The following is a 19,472-nucleotide window of genomic DNA, read 5'->3' as shown; positions in this document are numbered from 1 at the left end:
TTTCGTACACTTTGGAAATGGTTTTACACTTATTTTGCATCTCGCACACACTTCGCATGTAATGTTTTTAGCAAAATTCACTTTGTCTATACCACGGACCATGTCTTTATTTATCAATTCTTGTAGGCTACTATAATTTAAATGACCGTAACGTTCATGCCATGATACGGCTTTTTCATTTGTATAATAAAAAACACTTATGGTTTTCACACCGAAATATAAAAAGTTTATTAATCTTTCTTGCTTTCAAAACGGTATTGTTTTTGCACATTATTTTTGCATAATTTCTATCAAACATTACTTTAACTTCATTTTCAGCAGCTCTTGCAACCGATATAAAATTACTGTTCATATTTGGCACAAACAAAACACTATTTTGAATAATGTCACATTCTAGTGATTGTATTCTCACTTCTCCAACACCTTCCGCGGTAATATAATTATTTCCCGCCAATGAGATTCCCTCTTTATGCGTTTTTAACGAAATGAACAAATTTCGATTAATGCATACATGTGCTGTTGCTCCACTATCGAGAAGCCAGGTTGTGTTGTCGAACTCCTTTACGTCTGCTGCTGCTAGCGTTGTGAAAGAATTTTCGTCTCTTTTGGATGGTTTGTTGACTCTCTTCTTGCACTTTGAATAACAATTGGCGGCGATATGACCGCGCTGCCCGCACTTAAAACATCTTATGTTTGTATATTTATTTCCCTTATTGGAATTTTCACCTTTATTTGCCCATACCGCAAAAGCCTGCGATTCAACGGAACCATTTTTCGTTTGCCGTTTTCTTTCGGATTCTTCGAGGAGCTTAATTTTAAGTACCCTTAAGGTTGGTAAACTATCTCGAGTCTTCATAGCCACTACGAAATGTTCATATCGCTTTGGAAGACTTGAAAGTAAAATAATGGTTATTAAGTCCCCTTTGATTTCGATTGATGTGAAATCATTCAAATATTTTGACATACTTTCATTTTCACTAAATCTCATGTTCAATAGTTTCTTATATAAGGAAACTTTATGAACCGATCCACTTGGCTCATGCACCTGTTCTAGAACTTTCCACGCTTCTATGGATGATCCACATTGCTTTATGTGGTGATTGTGGCCAATGCCTTTTCATCCAACGCATTCCACTCAGCTTCGTTATTCTCGTCTTTTAAATATTTTTCACTCACTATTTGCCATAATCCACCGTGGGTGAGGACACTTTTCATTTGAACACGCCACGAGTCGAAGTTCTTTTCATCAAGTTTTTCAATTTGAAATAATGAGTTCATAGTAACGATTTCTCGTATATGAAAAAGAATGATATACACTTGTTTCAGTGTTATTTTGTAAAAAAAAATGTGTTTAATTTAGAGTGCGATACACGCAATTGTACTTTTATATTCAAAAAACTGTTTATTGCGACACACGCACTTGCTATAAAGAACTGAGTTGCTGTTTTTATTCGAAACCGTAATGTTGAACTATATAACGTTTTAATGCGACACACGCATTCTCTCAAAGTTATGTTTTTTTTTTCGAACTGTATTCTGGAGCCATATAACGTTTTAGTGCGACACATGCATTCTCACAACGTTCTATTTTTGCGGGACATGAAACTGCATAATGTTTTAATGCGAAATGTTCCCGAAATCGTGAGCTGGGACGCAATGCCCTGGGCCCATAACCTATGTTGGCAGATCTCCATGGTAAACTCTCTTTTGATAACATCTTGGTTAACTTTCGTTAATCATCATTTAATACACAAATTAATAAGTTTAATAGAAAATCCTTTTTAACTTGATTATTCGCAATATTATAATTTTTTTGGTATTCACATTCCCCCGATATCATTATTGGTGGAGACCATGAGATTTTCTTTTCTTTTTGATCACTTACGCCTATTTTTGGGGTATTTGACGTACATAGTTGACACAATAAGCTGAGGAGAGAGTTCAGCTGTTCCTTTTTTGCTGGGTCTTCTTTGCAAGATCCAATATGTTTCGGGGGGAAACCCTTCTCATCTGTTTCAAAACGTTCAGCATTTGTGACATTATTTGTCTTATTTATATTTTTTGATTAAGGTACTGATTTTCAGCTTTGAGGAAAGCTATCTTCCTCAGCACCATTGCTATATTGATTTTATTATTATTTACTACTTAGTACGATATTATAATTTGATTTTTGTATTAGATATATAAAATATGGGGGTGTTTTCATTGACCAGCAAATTAAGCTTTTAGCTTAGTTTGTATGGAAGAATTATACCCCTGACAGACGGCGGTGTTAATCTGATTAACTGCTTGCTAACTCCCATTTAATCCTCAAAATTTTAGAGAGTTAGTGACATTGTTAAACATGGCCGCTTTTAACCTATTGTGAATGAATACATATATGCAATACTGACAGTTTTTCAATTAAATGTAAATGTAAATTAAAGTTCTAATAATAACGTATTTATGTATATTTTTTTAGTACAGTAATCCCCGCTTAAGTGCTCCCTCTTAACATGCAATAATTTTGAGACACTTAAGTGGGAAAGGCACTTAAATGAATCCCGCTTAAATGCCACGAGGCATTTACCAAGTTTTTTCTTCAATATTTCGATCTATTATTTTTCTTTTAGAATGAAAGTCACATTTATTTCTTATTATTAACAAAAATACTTATTAATAACAATAAATATAAAAAAACATTACAAAACTATGTAGATTTTTTACTTTTGACGATAGCCAATGTCAAAAAAATTAAAAGGCATTTAAAAGAGGAAATTTGCGTGAAAGGCACTTAAGCGGAGGCTAAGAAGTTTATGTACGTTTTTAAATTAAATTTTCTACTGAAAACATGATTCAAAAAAGAAGAATCAAACGAATACTATATTCGGACGGACATTGAAAACATGTTTTCGTAAAAAACTGGGTTTTCATTCTAAAACTTGTGTTTTCATCCATGCAAAATCTGTCGAACGAAATGAAAACCAGTTTTCGCTGAAAGCTATAATACTTGAAACTTACATTCCTCTTATTATAATCGATGCCTGCGATATAATTGAAAGACATATTTTGCATTCACCACATTATTAATATTTGTTCGTATCCATTTTTTGTAGAGGCCGATGGATGAAATGAACTTCGGTTCATTCAAAAGTTTTATTTAAAAAGCACAGATCCATTTCGTTGACAATCGGAATTAATGATATTTAATTGAAAGCTTTTGCATCGGTAGAAACCTATACAAACTTTTGTCCAACATGATTTAATCGACGTTGTTTGTTCAACTCTTCTATTTTTTTTTTGCAAGGCCAAGGTGCTGGATAGTAAGAGTCTCTATCAATTATCTTAAAGAATCATCACTGCCCAAGATATATATCTGGCTTTTCAAAGCCAGTCTTTATTAAAATTTTCTTGTCGTGATTCTATTAAAAAAAATGTCACTTTTTGAGCCAAATTCTCGACATTTCCACGGAATGCTGCCAGAAAGATGGTCAAAAGTAGTAGGCCAATATTTTGAAAAACATTTTTGTAACCGTTTTTATACAAAAATAGCCTTAAATTTACAAAGAAAACGGCGGAAGCAAAGTTGTAAACCTAATATAAAACACGATCATTAATAATAATTATAGCAAATATTAAATATTCTAAAACTTACCATTATCCTTGCTCAAAATGTAAACAAACAAATAAATTTGTTAACTGTCAATGAAAATGCATCGAAAACACATGCGGCATAATATATACATAATTTTGTATATATATATTTTATATGGTATACCTTAAGGCGCTCTTATTCTTTCTGATTTAACGAGACATATCTTTAAATCAGTCCTTTATGGGTTTTATACTATTCTCTATTGACTCTAAACAACGGCATCACTGTATTTGTTGCACTTACGTTTATCTGCCCAACAATTTTAGTCTTCCACCTTTATTTGTTTTTTTTTTTGGTGATATGTTGGAAAGTTTGGTATATGAGTACTGTCGTGTATACCAAAAGACGTAGTGGTGACATTTGCGTCCTGCACTTCATTCTTCTAAAATATGTAATACTTCCAGCATATTATGCTCCTCGCTTCCCGCTAATCCAACTACTCTACCAGGTAGTCCAGCTAATTACCGAACTGCATTGAATTCGCAACAGCTTCTTCCAAAGGATACAGTGGCATCTGTTTTATTAACTCCTCCTCTTTTTTCTCTAGCTTCTGACTTGTTGTGTAACATTTTTATCTTCGTTATCTTAAAGCCTTAGATACAAAAATGCAATTTTATTAATGCCCACCAGCTCTGACGCGAGATGGCGGTGCGAATGGATATAGTTTTTTAGAAATATCCGTCCAAAAAAATCGAACTTTAAAGGTTATATCACTTTACTAAAATCTTTGGAATATGGAGGACATTTTTGCGTTTAACAAATTAAAATTTCAAACTGTTTCCGATTTGGAACTTTCATCTTCACTTCAAATATTCCTTCAAACAACCGCGTCGTTTCTATGTCGCTCCCAAATAGTATAACCCAATTTTCGTGGTTTTGCGCTCTCTGCCTGATTGATTTACTCTCTCATTTTCATATATTATATGTTCGTATACAGACTTGTGAGATCGTTTGCTTCCTAGTTGCTTCTGTACTTAACACAAAAAAATCAGACAATCCCATGAGTTCCATATTTCGATGGACTGGATATTGCTATTTCTGAATCACTGTGATTTCTATTTTTAAATGATTGTGATTTTACATTGCTACTGCGATCGCAACAAAAAAAAACGAATTTACGAGAATTTGTGCTCCACATTTTTATATTTTTTTACATTTTCATTTTTATTAATTTAAACAATATCCAAAATGTACCTGCTTTCGAAATCACAATTAACTATTTAATAAATTTTTGGTTCATTTAACTGCTTTTGTAATCTCCGCACATACTTCCAGTTGAGATATCGCTATAAAATTTTCACCAAAAACAAAAAAATATTCTAAATATATTATAAAACAAGTAAGGAATGGCTAAGTTCGGGTGTAAGCGTACACTTTATACTCTCGCAATTTATTTATTTAACTTTATTTATATTATATAATACACAATTTGGCCCACATATTCGTCATATATATTGTATAAAGTCCATTGAAAGTTGGAAACCCTAATATTAGGTTAGAAGCACCGAGGTCCTCATGTTCGATATATGGGGCCTTAAAAACCCATGATTTTTAGAATGGGGCCACACTATTAACAGTTCTTACTTTATATATTGTAAAGTAAACGATTCAGATCATCTTCAAAGTTCTGGTATATAGGAAGTAGGCGTGGTTGTGAACGATTTGGCTTATTTTCACAACATACCATTGGGATGTAAGGAAACTATTACAAACCAAGTTTCATTGAAATCGGTCGAGTAGTTCCTGAGATATGGTTTTTGACCCATAAGTGGGCGACGCCACGTCCATTTTCCATTTTGTAAAAAAATCTGAGTGCAGCTTCCATCTGTCATTTCTTATGTGAAATTTAGTGTTTCTGACGTTTTTCGTTAGTGAGTTAACCCACTTTTAGTAATTTTCAACCTAACTTTTGTATGGCTGGTGGGCGTGGTTATTATCCGATTTCTTTCATTTTTGGACTGTATTAAGAAGTGGCTAAAAAAAACGACCCAAGAAAGTTTGGTTTATATAGCTCTATTGGTTTGCGAGATTTGTACAAAAAACACGCGGGGCCACGCCCACTTCCCAAAAAGGATTACATCCAAATATGCCCCTTCATACCCCTACTCCACTCTTCATCCTTATCACTTTGGTATGTATAACCATATATCTAACTCGTTAAGTTTTATGACTTACAAACAACCGTTATGTGAACAAAACTACTCTTAGCAACTTTTGTTGCGAGAGTATAAATATATATTGGCATTGTCCTTTTGAGTCGTTTTTACCATTGTGAAGAGTCCTAATGTGGAAAACAAAATTTTGTATCACCAATGCAAGCGGCGATATTATTTTTAAGGAGGTATTGGTATACTCACTTGTATGAATTTAACTGGATAACTTTCTAGTTGCTTTCACATGCGAACATTTTTTTCCCTATACTATTAGTTACTACTAATACTATTTAATTTTCCGTAGCAATAGTGCCATATACACACATATATTTTTTTAAATCATAATACTTCAGTTGAAATTTTACTATGATCACTTTTATTACATAACATTTTTGGTTTTCTTGATTAAATAATCAAGCTTGCTATTTATTTACATATTATACAAATGTGCATAAAATGTTATTCCACTTATTTAATTAACGCGATCGATTCATATTGTTAACCTCACTTGTAGGTGCTCCAATCCCATTGGGAATATTTGCGCTTTCAGAACTATCAGAAACGTCTTCGCTATCACTTGAACGTATGTCACCTGACATCTAAAAATATTAAAAAACATATTACAATGTTAATTTTATATTTATTTTGAAAATTTGGTTAAGGAATAACTGATAGTACATTTCTTAAAACTAATTAATCTTGAGAAAATAAATACAAATGAGAGCATGATAATATTTTATAGTCATTTATATTGTAACAAAAATAAAATTCAAATGTTAAACGAAAGAGAAATATTGTTCTTGCTTAATGTTCTAAAACAAACTTCGCAATAAGAATTACAGTGGTCAAAAAAGTTTACGTACATGTTGAGTTTTGGAAGAAACTAAATTACATCTATCATGAAAATGATTGTATTTTGATATACTACGTCATCCCAAAACGAGTCAGGTTCATCAGCTTATTTTCTTGGAAATGCACTCAAAGGCGGTTTGTTAATAATTCGAAAATTATGCTCCATTCCCATTTAAATACAAGCCTAAGATAATTTTTAAGACTTACACTTTGACGTGTTGTAAGCTGTACAAAACCTGCCGATCTACCGCCGAAATGCTGTAACTGCAATAAAAACCACCCTGCGAACTATAGGGGATGTGAAGTGGCAAAAAAATTACAAAAAATTAAAAACGCGGCTGTGAAACATAAAGAGCCTCAACAATCAAAAAAAAAAATAAGCACAAGAGTATCTACTGCCCCACAGAAGGAAGTTACGAATACAAGCCAGGAATCTGGTGAACCATCATTTGCAGCATAGTAAAAGATGGCAACAAATTGCAACTACAAATGTCTGAAAATCAAATAAATCCGAAAGTAATTGATGATGTAACCGACAATCTTTCGTTGATTCTCAACAAGCTTAATAAGCTGGAAGAGCAAAACAAACTTATTCACGAACGTCTTAAACAACTAGAGCGACTGCAAAATGGAAATAGGAAGCAAAAATGAAACCTCTAAAAATTATAACCTGGAATGTTAATGGCTTACTCAAACATAGGGACTAATTAGAGACATTGCTTCATCTTGAAAAGATTCATATATGTCTTATATCTGAAACTCATTTCACAAATCAGACTTTTAAGTTTAAAATCTACAAGACGTATTGCTCTAATCACCCAAATAACAACGCTAGAGGGGGGAGTGCAATAATTGTTCGAGGTAACATTCCCCACTTCGAAGAAATGAATGTAAGCATTCCTGAATTCCAAACTACGACTATATCGGTTAACTCTGGGATTGGAAAAATACATGTTACCGCAATACATAGCCCTCCTAGGCATAATATTAAATATGATTTATATACAGAGCTTATTTTAAAGCATCATGGAAAATTCATTATGGGTGGTGACTTTAACGCAAAACACTTGCAATGGGGTTCAATAATTACGACATCAAAGGGCGGAGAGCTTTTTAAAGCCGCTATGGCCACTGGTAAACCGACCTACTGGCCTACCGATACAAGAAAATTACCTGACTTCATCGACTTTTTTATCATTCGTCAAATGTCGAAGGACTTTATTACCATAGACAATGGCTTAGACTGAAATTCGGACCACTCACAAGTGTATTTCATTCTAAATAACCATCTAAAAGAAATCGAGCTACCACCATATCTCTCTAATAAACATATGGATTGAGAGTATTTTAAAGATATGATTGACAAACATATTGATCCTACAGAAAATATAACAACACCTAATATCCTGGAATATGAAGTCTACAAAAGCTTTACAAGAATCGGCATGGAAAAGCACTCTTGTTCTAAAGCAAAAAAAAACTTTTATACTGAATACCCTGCAGATATTTTGGATCTCATAAGTAAAAAAGAGAAAAATGCGTAAAAAATGGCAAACCACGCGATTTCCTCAATATAAAAAAGAGCTGAACAATTTAACCAAACTTCTCAGTTTCATAATAAAATAAATTAAAAATCAAACCATTTCGAGCTATATTAAGAAATTAACGCCAAACAAAAATACAGACTATACTCTTTGGAAAGCTGTAAAAAATGCCAGGAAACCGATATTGTCTAATACTCCTCTCAGAAAGCCCAACGGATCCTGATCTAAAAGTGACGAAGAAAAAGCGGAAGTTTTTTCAGAGAAACTAACTAAAACGTTTAGTCCATTTTCGTTCCATAATACCTTACCATAGCTAGAAGCAACGCAATATGGAAATGATGTATTGAAAAATCCAACACCCAGAGTATTAACAAAGTTTACATCGATAATAAACGCCTGCTTAAATCTTAAATACGTCCCAATGTCATGGAAGATATCCGAAATCATTATGGTACAAAAACCAGGGAAAAGTACAAATGAAGCCTCGTCATATCGTCCAAACTCAATGTTGCGTATTTTGTCTAAGCTACTTGAAGCTGTCATTATCAAAAGACTTGAGAACATAATTGAAGAAAAAGGTATCATACCAATTCATCAATTCGGTTTTAGGACTCAACATTCCACAATCGATCAAGTACATCGCATAACAAACATAATAGAAGATGCGATGGAAAATAAACTAATTTGCACAGCTGTATTTCTAGACGTATCTCAGGCATTCGATAGAGTATGGCACCATGGCTTACTTTATAAATTAAGACGTTTCTTACCACAATATCTAACTAACTGACTTACTTGACTCTTACTTGAGCAACCGCTACTTAAGAATCAAGCAGGGACAATCGCATACCACATTGCAACCAATAAAAACAGGAGTACCCCAAGGTAGTATCCTGCGATCACTTTTATATATCTTGTTCACTTGCGATATGCCTACGCCGACAAACTGTACAATTGCCACATTTGCTGATGATACCTGCATCATAACGACAGGCAAAAACGAAGAGGAATCGGCCAACAGAATGCAATCAAAAATGCAATCAAATAACAAAATAGTGGAATGGACGCAGAGATGCTTCATTACTTTAAACGAGACGAAATCAATACACGTAAACTACACGAACAAAAGTGCTAGATATATTCTCTTACATATTGGTAATGTGGTAATCCCATACTCCACCTCTGGGAAATATCTAGGCATAACGCTAGATGCAAAGTTGAAATGGAAAGAGCACATACAAAAAAAGTTGTAGAACTAAATCTAAGAAATAACAAAATAAGCTGGTTAATCTTTAACAAATCGCAGCTAACAACATCAAATAAAATCCTCGTATATAATCAAACGTTGAAACCTATTTGGACATACGGAATTTAACTGTGGGGAAGCTCTGCACCGATATACATTCAAGCGATACAACGGTTCCAAAATAAAGTCCTACGCGAATTTGTAAATTCCCCGTGGTATATGCGTAGTTCAGATTGCACTGTGATCTTCATATTAAAATGGTCCGGGAAGTTATTCACGAAACGGTATTGAAACATTCAGCGAAGTTGCAAAATCACGTAAACGCAGAAAGATTTTTTGGTGTGATTTTCAGTTTTTTTTTTGTTTGTTTTAGTTGGATTTTCAGACCATGAATGTTTGAAAGATTTGTACGTAAACTTTTTTGATCACTGTATATACTTATTTATATTAGGGGCGAGTATACTCCGGATATCAAATGGTGAACTCGGTTCTGCGCGTAGGTAAGTTGTTTAGAATATTTGTTTTGGCAAATATTCCGTAAAGAGAAATTGAAATTCATTTTCACTTTAGTTCATTCACATATTATATATTCGCTAGTGGGCTAGTCATACTCCGACAAAAATTAAATGCTCTTTCAATACTCTTGATGCTATAAAGAGGCATTTGATACGGCTCACTAAAGCTGTGTCATCCGCAAAAGTTTATGTCAATACATTATTAGCTGTTCGACGATCTATAATTATGTATTGAGTTGGGTCTAACTCTGCAGAGGGATATACCATCCTATACCGGTCGTTCATCAGATATAAAACTTCCTACATTAACAATAAATTTTCCATTTTTAAAAAAGACTTCAATGTTTTTACAATTCTAAAGGTAGAATGTTTCTAATCTAATATATGCCTTCATGCCAAATTTTATCAACCACACCTATTCTCGTAATCGAACAACTCATTTTAGTCGGTCAGTCATGGGATGAATAAATTTTTTGGGTAAGCTGCACTGATATTTTGAAGTAATATGGTGTTTCTTTAAGCGTTTTTGTAAATGATCCCATAAATGATCGATTGGACATCTAGGCTCTGTGGAGGTGTTAGTAACAAATGAGGTACTTTGTGTGTTAACCACATCTTCACTATATGTGCGGTATGTTTGGGTTCGTTGTCTTGCTGGAAGTAAAATCCGCTAGGCAGTCCCATTTTTTCCGCACTTTGTTACAAATTTTCTTGAGAATTTTCAAAAACTCTTCTTATTCATAATTTCATCGATAAAAACAAGATTGTCAACACCTGATGTGGACATGCAACCCCAAACCAGGACACCTCCACCTCCATGCTTGACCGTCTTAATTGTATTTTTTGGCTTTAACTCGTCGTTTGGCTTCCTTCACACTTACAGTCGCCCATCATATCCAGAAGTGTTATAGTTTGATTTTGATAACATACTGATTTAAATCACAGCTCCGATGTTTTTAAAGGATATTATTGTTGCTTGTAACTGGGCTGTAGCATGAGATTCTAGAACATAGTGGTTTAACCAATTCCTAATCAACACTGTCGATCCTTTTTCCATCCTGATGATTTGTAACACAGTGTCTAAATCGCGGTATAGAGAAATTGTTTTTATTTGTGAGATAAATTTCTGACAATATCATTACAACTATTTTTTTCTGACAGAAATCTAATAATCCTTAGTTTATGTTGGTTAAGATAGTTAGTATTCCATATTCGTACAATATAAATATTTTGCATCAAAATTAGTAACGCTCCAGATGCTTTAGTCATAAAATATATGGAGCAATTATCGCCAGAGCACCTCAAGATCTCTTGCGCCAGATAGGTTCGTATTTGTCAGGTTGTTCCAAGAACTATGCAAAGCTAGAAACTCTACAGAAATTGCTTAACGGAAAGAAGATGAACGAACCTATACAAATTGATGGCTTTTACATTAAAAAGTGTATTGAGAGGGTGCTAGATATCCGGGATATGCTAGTAAAAATTGAGATATCTTGATGAAACTTGGTACACATGATGCTTGGAACCGTGAGAGAGTTCCTTTCGAAGATGTACATCTCGCAAACCAATAAAGCTATATAAACCAAACCTTCTGCACACACCATGTAAATAGTTGAAATCGGATAATAACCACGCCCACATTCCATACAAATGTTAGGTTGAAAATTACTAAAAGTGTGCTAACTCACTAACGAAAATCATCTGAAACACTAAATTTTAGAGAAGAAATAGCAGAAGGAAACTGCACTCAGATTTTTTTATAAAATGGAAAATGGGCGTGGAGAACTCAGTGCCTTAGAGAAATTTTTCACCGAAAATATCGATAAACCTCTCAGATATCTTAATTTAATTCAAAGGAAATCTTTTTCTTCTCATAGTGTGTCTCTGTACCAAAAATGGTTAAAATCAGGTCATAACTTCTTCTAGTTCCCATATACCTAATTATAGGTTTTTCAAAAATACGATGGGCTAATACCTTATAAATCGGTTAATATGTGAAATACCTTAGTAAAATTAAGTGAGCATATAATCTTAATGTAATGTATGCTGGTGGTGAAAATGAGGGAAATCGGTTCAGGAATTACCTCAGCCTATTTACTATATATGTATGAGGATTTTCGTTATTCTATTGGATATTATGCCCAATGTATGGGTAAAATTGTGTGTTATCTTAATAAAAATGTAGCAATAAATTGCGAGAGTATAAAATGTTCGGTTGCGCTTTAGAATTTCAATCATGACTATTGTTTTTCTAATTTAGTACAGTTAGACAAATTTGTTTTATGTTTGCCCCATACCAATTCAGACTCGGAAAGAACGTTTCCAATCTTCCCCGATGTTCGTACAAAACATAGAAAATGCAACTTAATAAAATATTTAATTAAAAAAAACTATAAATTATTTTTGGGAGAAATTCACACAAATTTTAAAGGCATCCATGCACAACGTTCTGCAATCAAAAACATTTGAATATTGCCTCACAATTCGCTGAAATCGGCTTTGAATCGTTGTTGGAAAAACGACTTACATTTTTTGTCCCATGAGAATGCCTTGGTTTTTTGTAATTATTTTGAAAATGAAAATAGTTGAAAAATCATCATTAACACTAAATGTAGGGTTAATAAAGAGCTATTAAAAAATCCTACTGTCAAATTATAATTTTAAAATTTTAGTTCATAATTTATTTAGTTGAAATGTGTGCGATTGTCACTTTCGACATGACGGAAATGCCCATATGTACTTTGCATATGTACATATGCGTATGTTAATCTTATCCCAAAAATCTCTCCCGCATTTCGTCTTCTATACTTAGAGATATGAGTATTTAGCAGTTAGCATCACTTTCATTTAAGCACTTAAGGAGAGTGAACGTATTTAATAAATAAAACAAACTGAAACCAGTAAGGAAGGGCTAAGTTCGGGTGTTACCGAGCATTTTATACTTATTTAATTTTATTAATATAGCAAACAATTTGACTCACATATTCCGCATATACATATGTATGTATATGGTATAAAGTATACGTCAAAGTTATGGTAAATGGGAAGTAGGCATGGTTGTGAACCGATTTGGACTATATCATTGGGAAGTCAGGAAGATATTATGAACCGCATTTCATTGAAATTGGTCGAGTAGTTTCGAAGATATCGTTTTTGACCCATAAGTGGGCGGAACCATGCCCACTTAAAATTTTGTATATCATTTTGAGTGCAGCTCTTCCGTACCATATTCATAATGAAATTTAAGGTTTCTGGTGGTTTTCATTGCTGAGTTAAAGCATTTTCAGTAGTTTTCAACATAACCTTTGTATGGGAGGTGGGAGTGGTTAAAATCCGATTTCCTGATTTTTGGGCGGAGACACGCTGTATAAGGTAATACCTAAAAGAAACGACTGTAGAAAGACTGAACTTGGTTGCTATAGCTTTAATAGTTTACAAGAAACCCTATTTTGCGGCGGGGCCACGCCACTTCCCTAAAAAAATACATCCGGAGATGCTTCTTCCTAGTACTATCCATTGTACGAAGTTTTACTTTTATAACTTTATTTATGACTTAGTTATGGCACTTTATATGTTTTCGGTTTCCGCCATTTTGTGGGCGTGGCAATGGTCCGATTTCGCCCATTTTCAATACCAACCTCATCAGAGTGCTAAGGAATATATGTTTCAAGTTTCATTAAGATATCTCAATTTTTACTCAAGTTATCGCTTCCACGGACAGACGGACGGACAGACATCCAGATTTCAACTCCACTCGTCATCCATATACATTTGTATATATATAACCCCATATCTAACACTTTTATTTCTGCGTTATGTGAACAAATCTATAATACTCTGAGCAACATGTTGCGAGAGTATAAAAATCAAATATTCAACCAATTTAATGCAGTTCATGTTTTCACAGCCATTATAATTAGAACAAAAACTTATAACGTCTCTTCTAGTAAATCGTACACAGATTGAAATTACATCTAATATATCCTTCTTTCATAGCTTCCTTAGCCCAGTGAATTAATGCCCAATAATAGAGAATTCATAAGGCATTAATATTTTGACCATTTCAAATATATCCGCAAATTTCCGCACCTAACATTAACACTTTTATTACCTTAAGACTCTGCTAAAGACAATAAAATAAATCTAAAGGTGGTTCGCGGGGGAACACAATTAAAATTGTATGTACACAAATTGAAGACGCACAAAAAAAGGACCAAAAAGTGGTATACAACACTTGTTTCACAAAAAACACAAATTATCTCAGTTTTAATCAATTAAAAATAATATTGATTCGTTAACCTGAAGCAATTACCATAACAATTTGAAGTACGTTGTTGATGTGAAAATTTCAAAAAGGTTCTGATGTGCTTTAGAAATGTGCATCAGGCATTTAACCCTATTTTCAGAATGTGCCGTTCGATTTTTAGGAAAACCCGGTTTGCAAATACAAAGTTTTGACAATTTTGAGGTCCTTGGTATACATTGTGACAAATAATCGTGACCACGACTGTGCTCTGAGCCATCTTGGACAATACATTTAATATGTATGAAATTTAATTATATTACGCACAAATGTATTTGTATTTCGGCATCAATAGAATTTTTCATACGTTGCAATACCGTTACTTTTGCGAATTTTTTATGTAAAAAAATTTCATGGTTTAGCGATGACGCGTAATTTTGATTTGTGTTAATTTTTAATGTTTTTTTATTATTTATTGAATTCTATATGCGTTTTTAACCCAGTTTTTCAAAAAGCATTTCATATAACATGGACACTCGCGTAACTTGGACAAAAAGGGCTGAGCCGGTGTCCAACTTAGACAGGTTTTACTGTACTATTATTTTCAAACTTCCGGCGAGCTTTATACCCTATATATTCACTTAATATATGAGATATGTATATTAGCAAAACTAAGTGAGCGGTTAATTTTTAATACAATGCAGGTTGGTGAAAATAGTAGAAAAATATTCAGGAATTACCTAAGCTTCCATATTTATATATAATGGTTCTATATGAGTAAAATTGCGTATTATAAAACAAGTAAGGAAAGGCTAAGTTCGGTTGCAACCGAACATTTTATACTCTCGCACTTTATTAAAGAAATTTTATTTAGATAACACACCAATTTACACATAAATTCGGCATAAAGTTTAATAGAATAACGAAAATCAGCATATATGAGGGCTGAGGTAATTCCTGAACCGATTTCATTCATTTTCACCAGCAGCTATATCCAATATACGCTCACTTAATTTTGATACTAAGATATCTCACATATTAACCAATACATATAAGCGGAATAAAGCCCACTGTATTTTAAAAAAACCTATAATTAGGTATATGGGAGCTAGGAGATGATTTGTTTGAAAAGCCTATAACTATGTATATGGGAGCTGAGAGATGTTATGTTAGAAGAAAACAATTTCCTCTGAATTACATTAAATTACCTGAGAGATTTACCCATATTTTTCGATATCTGGGGCTTTGATAAGTTATAGTCCGTTTTCGAAAATTTTTTTCACAAGTGAAGCAAGAGATAATATACAGTATTTGTGTAAAGTTTTATTTCGCTATCTTTATCGGTTCCTTATGTATACATTATAAAGTGAACGAATCAGAAGGATTCAAAATTGAGTTATATGGGAAGTAGGCGTTGTTGTGAACCGATTTCGCCCATATTCCACCAGTGTCATCAGGGTGTCAAGAAAATATTATATAACGAATTTCATTGAAATCTGTCGAGTAGTTCTTGAGATATGGTTTTTGACCCATAAGTGGGCGACGCCATTTCCCATTTTGTAAAAAAATCTCAGTGCAGCTTCCTTCTGCCATTTCTTATGTAAAATTTGGTGTTTCTGACGTTTCTCGTTAGTGAGTTTACGCACTTTTAGTCATTTTCAACCTAACCTTTGTATGGGAGGTGGGCGTGATTATTATCCGATTTCTTTCATTTTTGGACTGTTTAAAGAAACGGTTTAAAGAAACGACTGCAGAAAGTTTGGTTTATATAGCTTTTTTGGTTTGCAAGATATATACAAAAAACCTATTTGGGGGGTCACGCCCACTTTTTGAAAACAATTACATTCAAATGTGCCCTTCCCTAATGCGATCCTATGTTCCAAATTTTATTTTCATAACTTTATTTATGGCTTAGTTATAGCTCTTTATGTGTTTTTGGTTATCGCTATTTTGTGGACGTGGCAGTGGTCCGATTCCGCCCATCTTCGAACTTAACATTCTTATGGTGCCAATGAACAAGTGTTCCAAGTTTTATTAAGATATCGCAATTTTTACTCAAGTTACAGCTTGCACGGACGGACAGACAGACGGCCGGATTTGAACTTTACTCGTCACCCTGATCACTTTGGTATATATAACCTTATATCTAACTCGTTTAGTTTTAGGACTTACAAACAACCGTTATGTGGACAAAACTATAATACTCTCTTAGCAACTTTTGTTGCGAGAGTATAAAAATAAGCATATACAGTGAATACCATAACTCGAACTTTGGTAATGACAATAGCGTTTAGAAATCAACTTTCATACAAATTTCCTTCTACAAATCAAACTTCTTTACCTCGAAATTCTCCATAACGCGAACTCTTAAATTGGTAATATCAGTAAAATTTCATTCAAATTTCCTTCCATTAATCGAACTTTTCGACCAGGGTATAATACGAAATTTAAATTTTTACTATCGAGGCACAATTTCAAAAGAGTTTCTCTATATCGTATGGAGGAGAACAAAAGATATGATATTACTCTAATGGATTTCATAAATCAAATATGCTTCAGAAACCATATGTGAAAGCTCTTATGTCACAATCATATGTTTTCTGACATTTTGACATACAGAAAATAAATAAAATTCAAAATTAGTTGAAATCAAAAAACAAAATTTGAAAAAAAAAATGATGTGAAAAATATGTAATATGTAATAATTATATTGGAGGATGGAGTCATATGTAGAAGTTCACGTAAGTGAGGAAAGTTTCTGACTGCCATTCACTTGGGAGTGGCCAGGAACGATTCTTTTACATGTGGCTCAAGCAGCTCACAACTTCCGGTCTTAGACCAAGTATCCTCTGGGTAGCCAACAGACATCCGTCTGGAAGCGAGCTAAAGTGAGAAGGCGAATCCCGCTTATGCGGTTGTGCGTAGGGCTTGGGACCCACCACATAAAAACGAATAACCAGTGAATAAGAAACACAGGCCTCGGATGAGAAACCCCCCTTTTGATGACGACCACGGCAAACGTATAAAGGACTATGATTTAAGGGCATGCACCTGGAATGTCCGGACCCTTAATTGGGAAGGTGCCTCTGCCCAGCTGGTTGATGTCCTCGTAAGAGTAAAGGCTGACATCACCGCAATCCAAGAAATGCAATGGACGGGACAAGGACGGAAGAAGGTGGGTCCTTGTGACATCTACTACAGCGGCCATATAAAGGAGCGCAAATTCGGTGTGGGATTCGTGGTGGGAGAGAGACTCCGTCGTCGAGTTCTGGCATTCACTCCGGTGGATGAACGTCTAGCCACAATCCGCATCAAAGCGAGGTTCTTCAACATATCGCTGATTTGCGCCCACGCCCCGACGGAAGAGAAGGACGATGTGACCAAAGATACCTTCTATGAGCGCCTAGAACGTACCTATGAGCGCTGCCCCCGCCACGATGTCAAAATCGTGCTTGGCGATTTCAACGCTAGGGTGGGTAAAGAAGGTGTCTTTGGCACAACCGTCGGAAAATTCAGCCTCCATGACGAAACATCACCAAACGGTCTGAGGCTGATCGACTTCGCCGGGGCCCGAAATATGGTCATCTGTAGCACTAGATTCCAGCATAAGAAAATCCATCAAGCTACTTGGCTGTCCCCGGATCGAATCACTCGCAACCAGATCGATCATGTTGTGATAGATGGACGACATGTCTCCAGTGTTTTTGATGTGCGTACGCTTCGTGGTCCCAACATCGACTCGGACCACTATCTTGTAGCAGCTAAGATACGCACCCGCCTCTGTGTAGAAAAGCGCACACGTCAACAAACACAAGGAAGGTTCGACATCGAGAAGCTGCAATCACAACCGACAGCCGAACGATTTTCTACTCGACTTGCACTCCTGCTCTCTGAGAGCACTCATCAGCATCTCGGTATAAGGGAGCTGTGGGACGGCATATCAAACTCCTTACGTACAGCTGCAACCGAAACCATTGGCTTTCGGAAAAGCCAAAAAAACAGCTGGTATGATGAGGATTGTCGTCTCGCAGTGGAGAGAAAACAGACTGCCTACCTCGCAATGTTGCGATCGACCGCAACACGAGCGGGATGGGAAAGATACCGAGAGCTGAAGAGGGAAGCGAGACGCATTTGCAGAAAAAGAAAGAAAGAGGCAGAAATGCGTGAGTATGAAGAGCTTGACAAGCTGGCCGACAGGGGTAATGCTCGAAAATTTTACGAAAAGATCCGGCGACTAACTGAAGGTTTCAAGACCGGAGCACACTCCTGTAGGACCCCCAGCGGGGATCTAGTGGTTGATGACCAGAGTATACTGTGTTTGTGGAGGGAACACTTCTCCAGCCTGCTGAATGGCAGTGAAAGTACAACACCAGGAGATGGCGAACCCGATTCCCCAATCGACGACGATGGAACAGATGTTCCATTGCCCGACCGTGAAGAAATTAGAATAGCAATTACCCGCTTGAAGAACAACAAGGCGGCGGGGGCCGATGGATTGCCGGCCGAGCTATTCAAATACGGCGGCGAAGAGCTGATAAGGTGCATGCATCAGCTTCTTTGCGAAATATGGTCGGAAGAAAGCATGCCCGACGATTGGAATCTCAGTGTACTCTGCCCAATCTACAAAAAGGGAGACCCCACAATCTGCGCCAACTATCGTGGGATAAGCCTCCTTAACATCGCTTATAAGGTTCTATCGAGCGTACTGTGTGAAAGACTAAAGCCCACCGTCAACAAACTGATTGGACCTTACCAGTGTGGCTTTAGACCTGGAAAATCAACAACTGACCAGATATTCACCATGCGCCAAATCTTGGAGAAGACCCGTGAAAAAAGGATCGACACACACCATCTGTTTGTCGACTTTAAAGCTGCTTTCGACAGCACGAAAAGGAGCTGCCTTTATGCCGCGATGTCTGAATTTGGTAACCCCGCAAAACTAATACGGCTGTGTAAGTTGACGTTGAGCAACACCAAAAGCTCCGTCAGGATCGGGAAGGACCTCTCCGAGCCGTTCGATACCAAACGAGGTTTCAGACAAAGTGACTCGCTATCGTGCGACTTCTTTAACTTGATGCTGGAGAAAATTATAAGAGCTGCAGAGCTAAATAGAGATGGTACAATCTTCTACAAGAGTGTACAGCTCCTGGCGTACGCCGATGATATTGATATCATCGGAAACAACACCCGCGCCGTTAGTTCTGCTTTTTCCCGCCTGGATAAGGAAGCGAAGCGAATGGGTCTGGTGGTGAACGAGGACAAGACGAAATATCTCCTGTCATCAA

General features: G+C 35.5%; 1 protein-coding gene across 1 annotated transcript in view; it reads right to left on the bottom strand.

Moving 5' to 3' along the window:
* Positions 1 to 6,140: 6,140 nt before the first annotated feature.
* LOC105215043 (ceramide synthase 5) overlaps positions 6,141 to 19,472 on the bottom strand; it is a 71,068-nt gene continuing 57,736 nt past the window's right edge. The window contains exon 7 of the mRNA XM_011188787.3: positions 6,141 to 6,386. Within this exon, the coding sequence (XP_011187089.1) occupies positions 6,264 to 6,386 (123 nt within the window). The 3' untranslated portion in view covers positions 6,141 to 6,263. The remainder of the gene's footprint in view (positions 6,387 to 19,472) is intronic.

Source organism: Zeugodacus cucurbitae, chromosome 5 (genome assembly GCF_028554725.1).
Source record: "Zeugodacus cucurbitae isolate PBARC_wt_2022May chromosome 5, idZeuCucr1.2, whole genome shotgun sequence".
In the NCBI taxonomy this organism is placed as follows: domain Eukaryota; kingdom Metazoa; phylum Arthropoda; class Insecta; order Diptera; family Tephritidae; genus Zeugodacus; species Zeugodacus cucurbitae.
The sequence above is the reverse complement of the archived record's forward strand: the minus strand, read 5'-3'. Positions and strand labels throughout refer to the sequence as shown.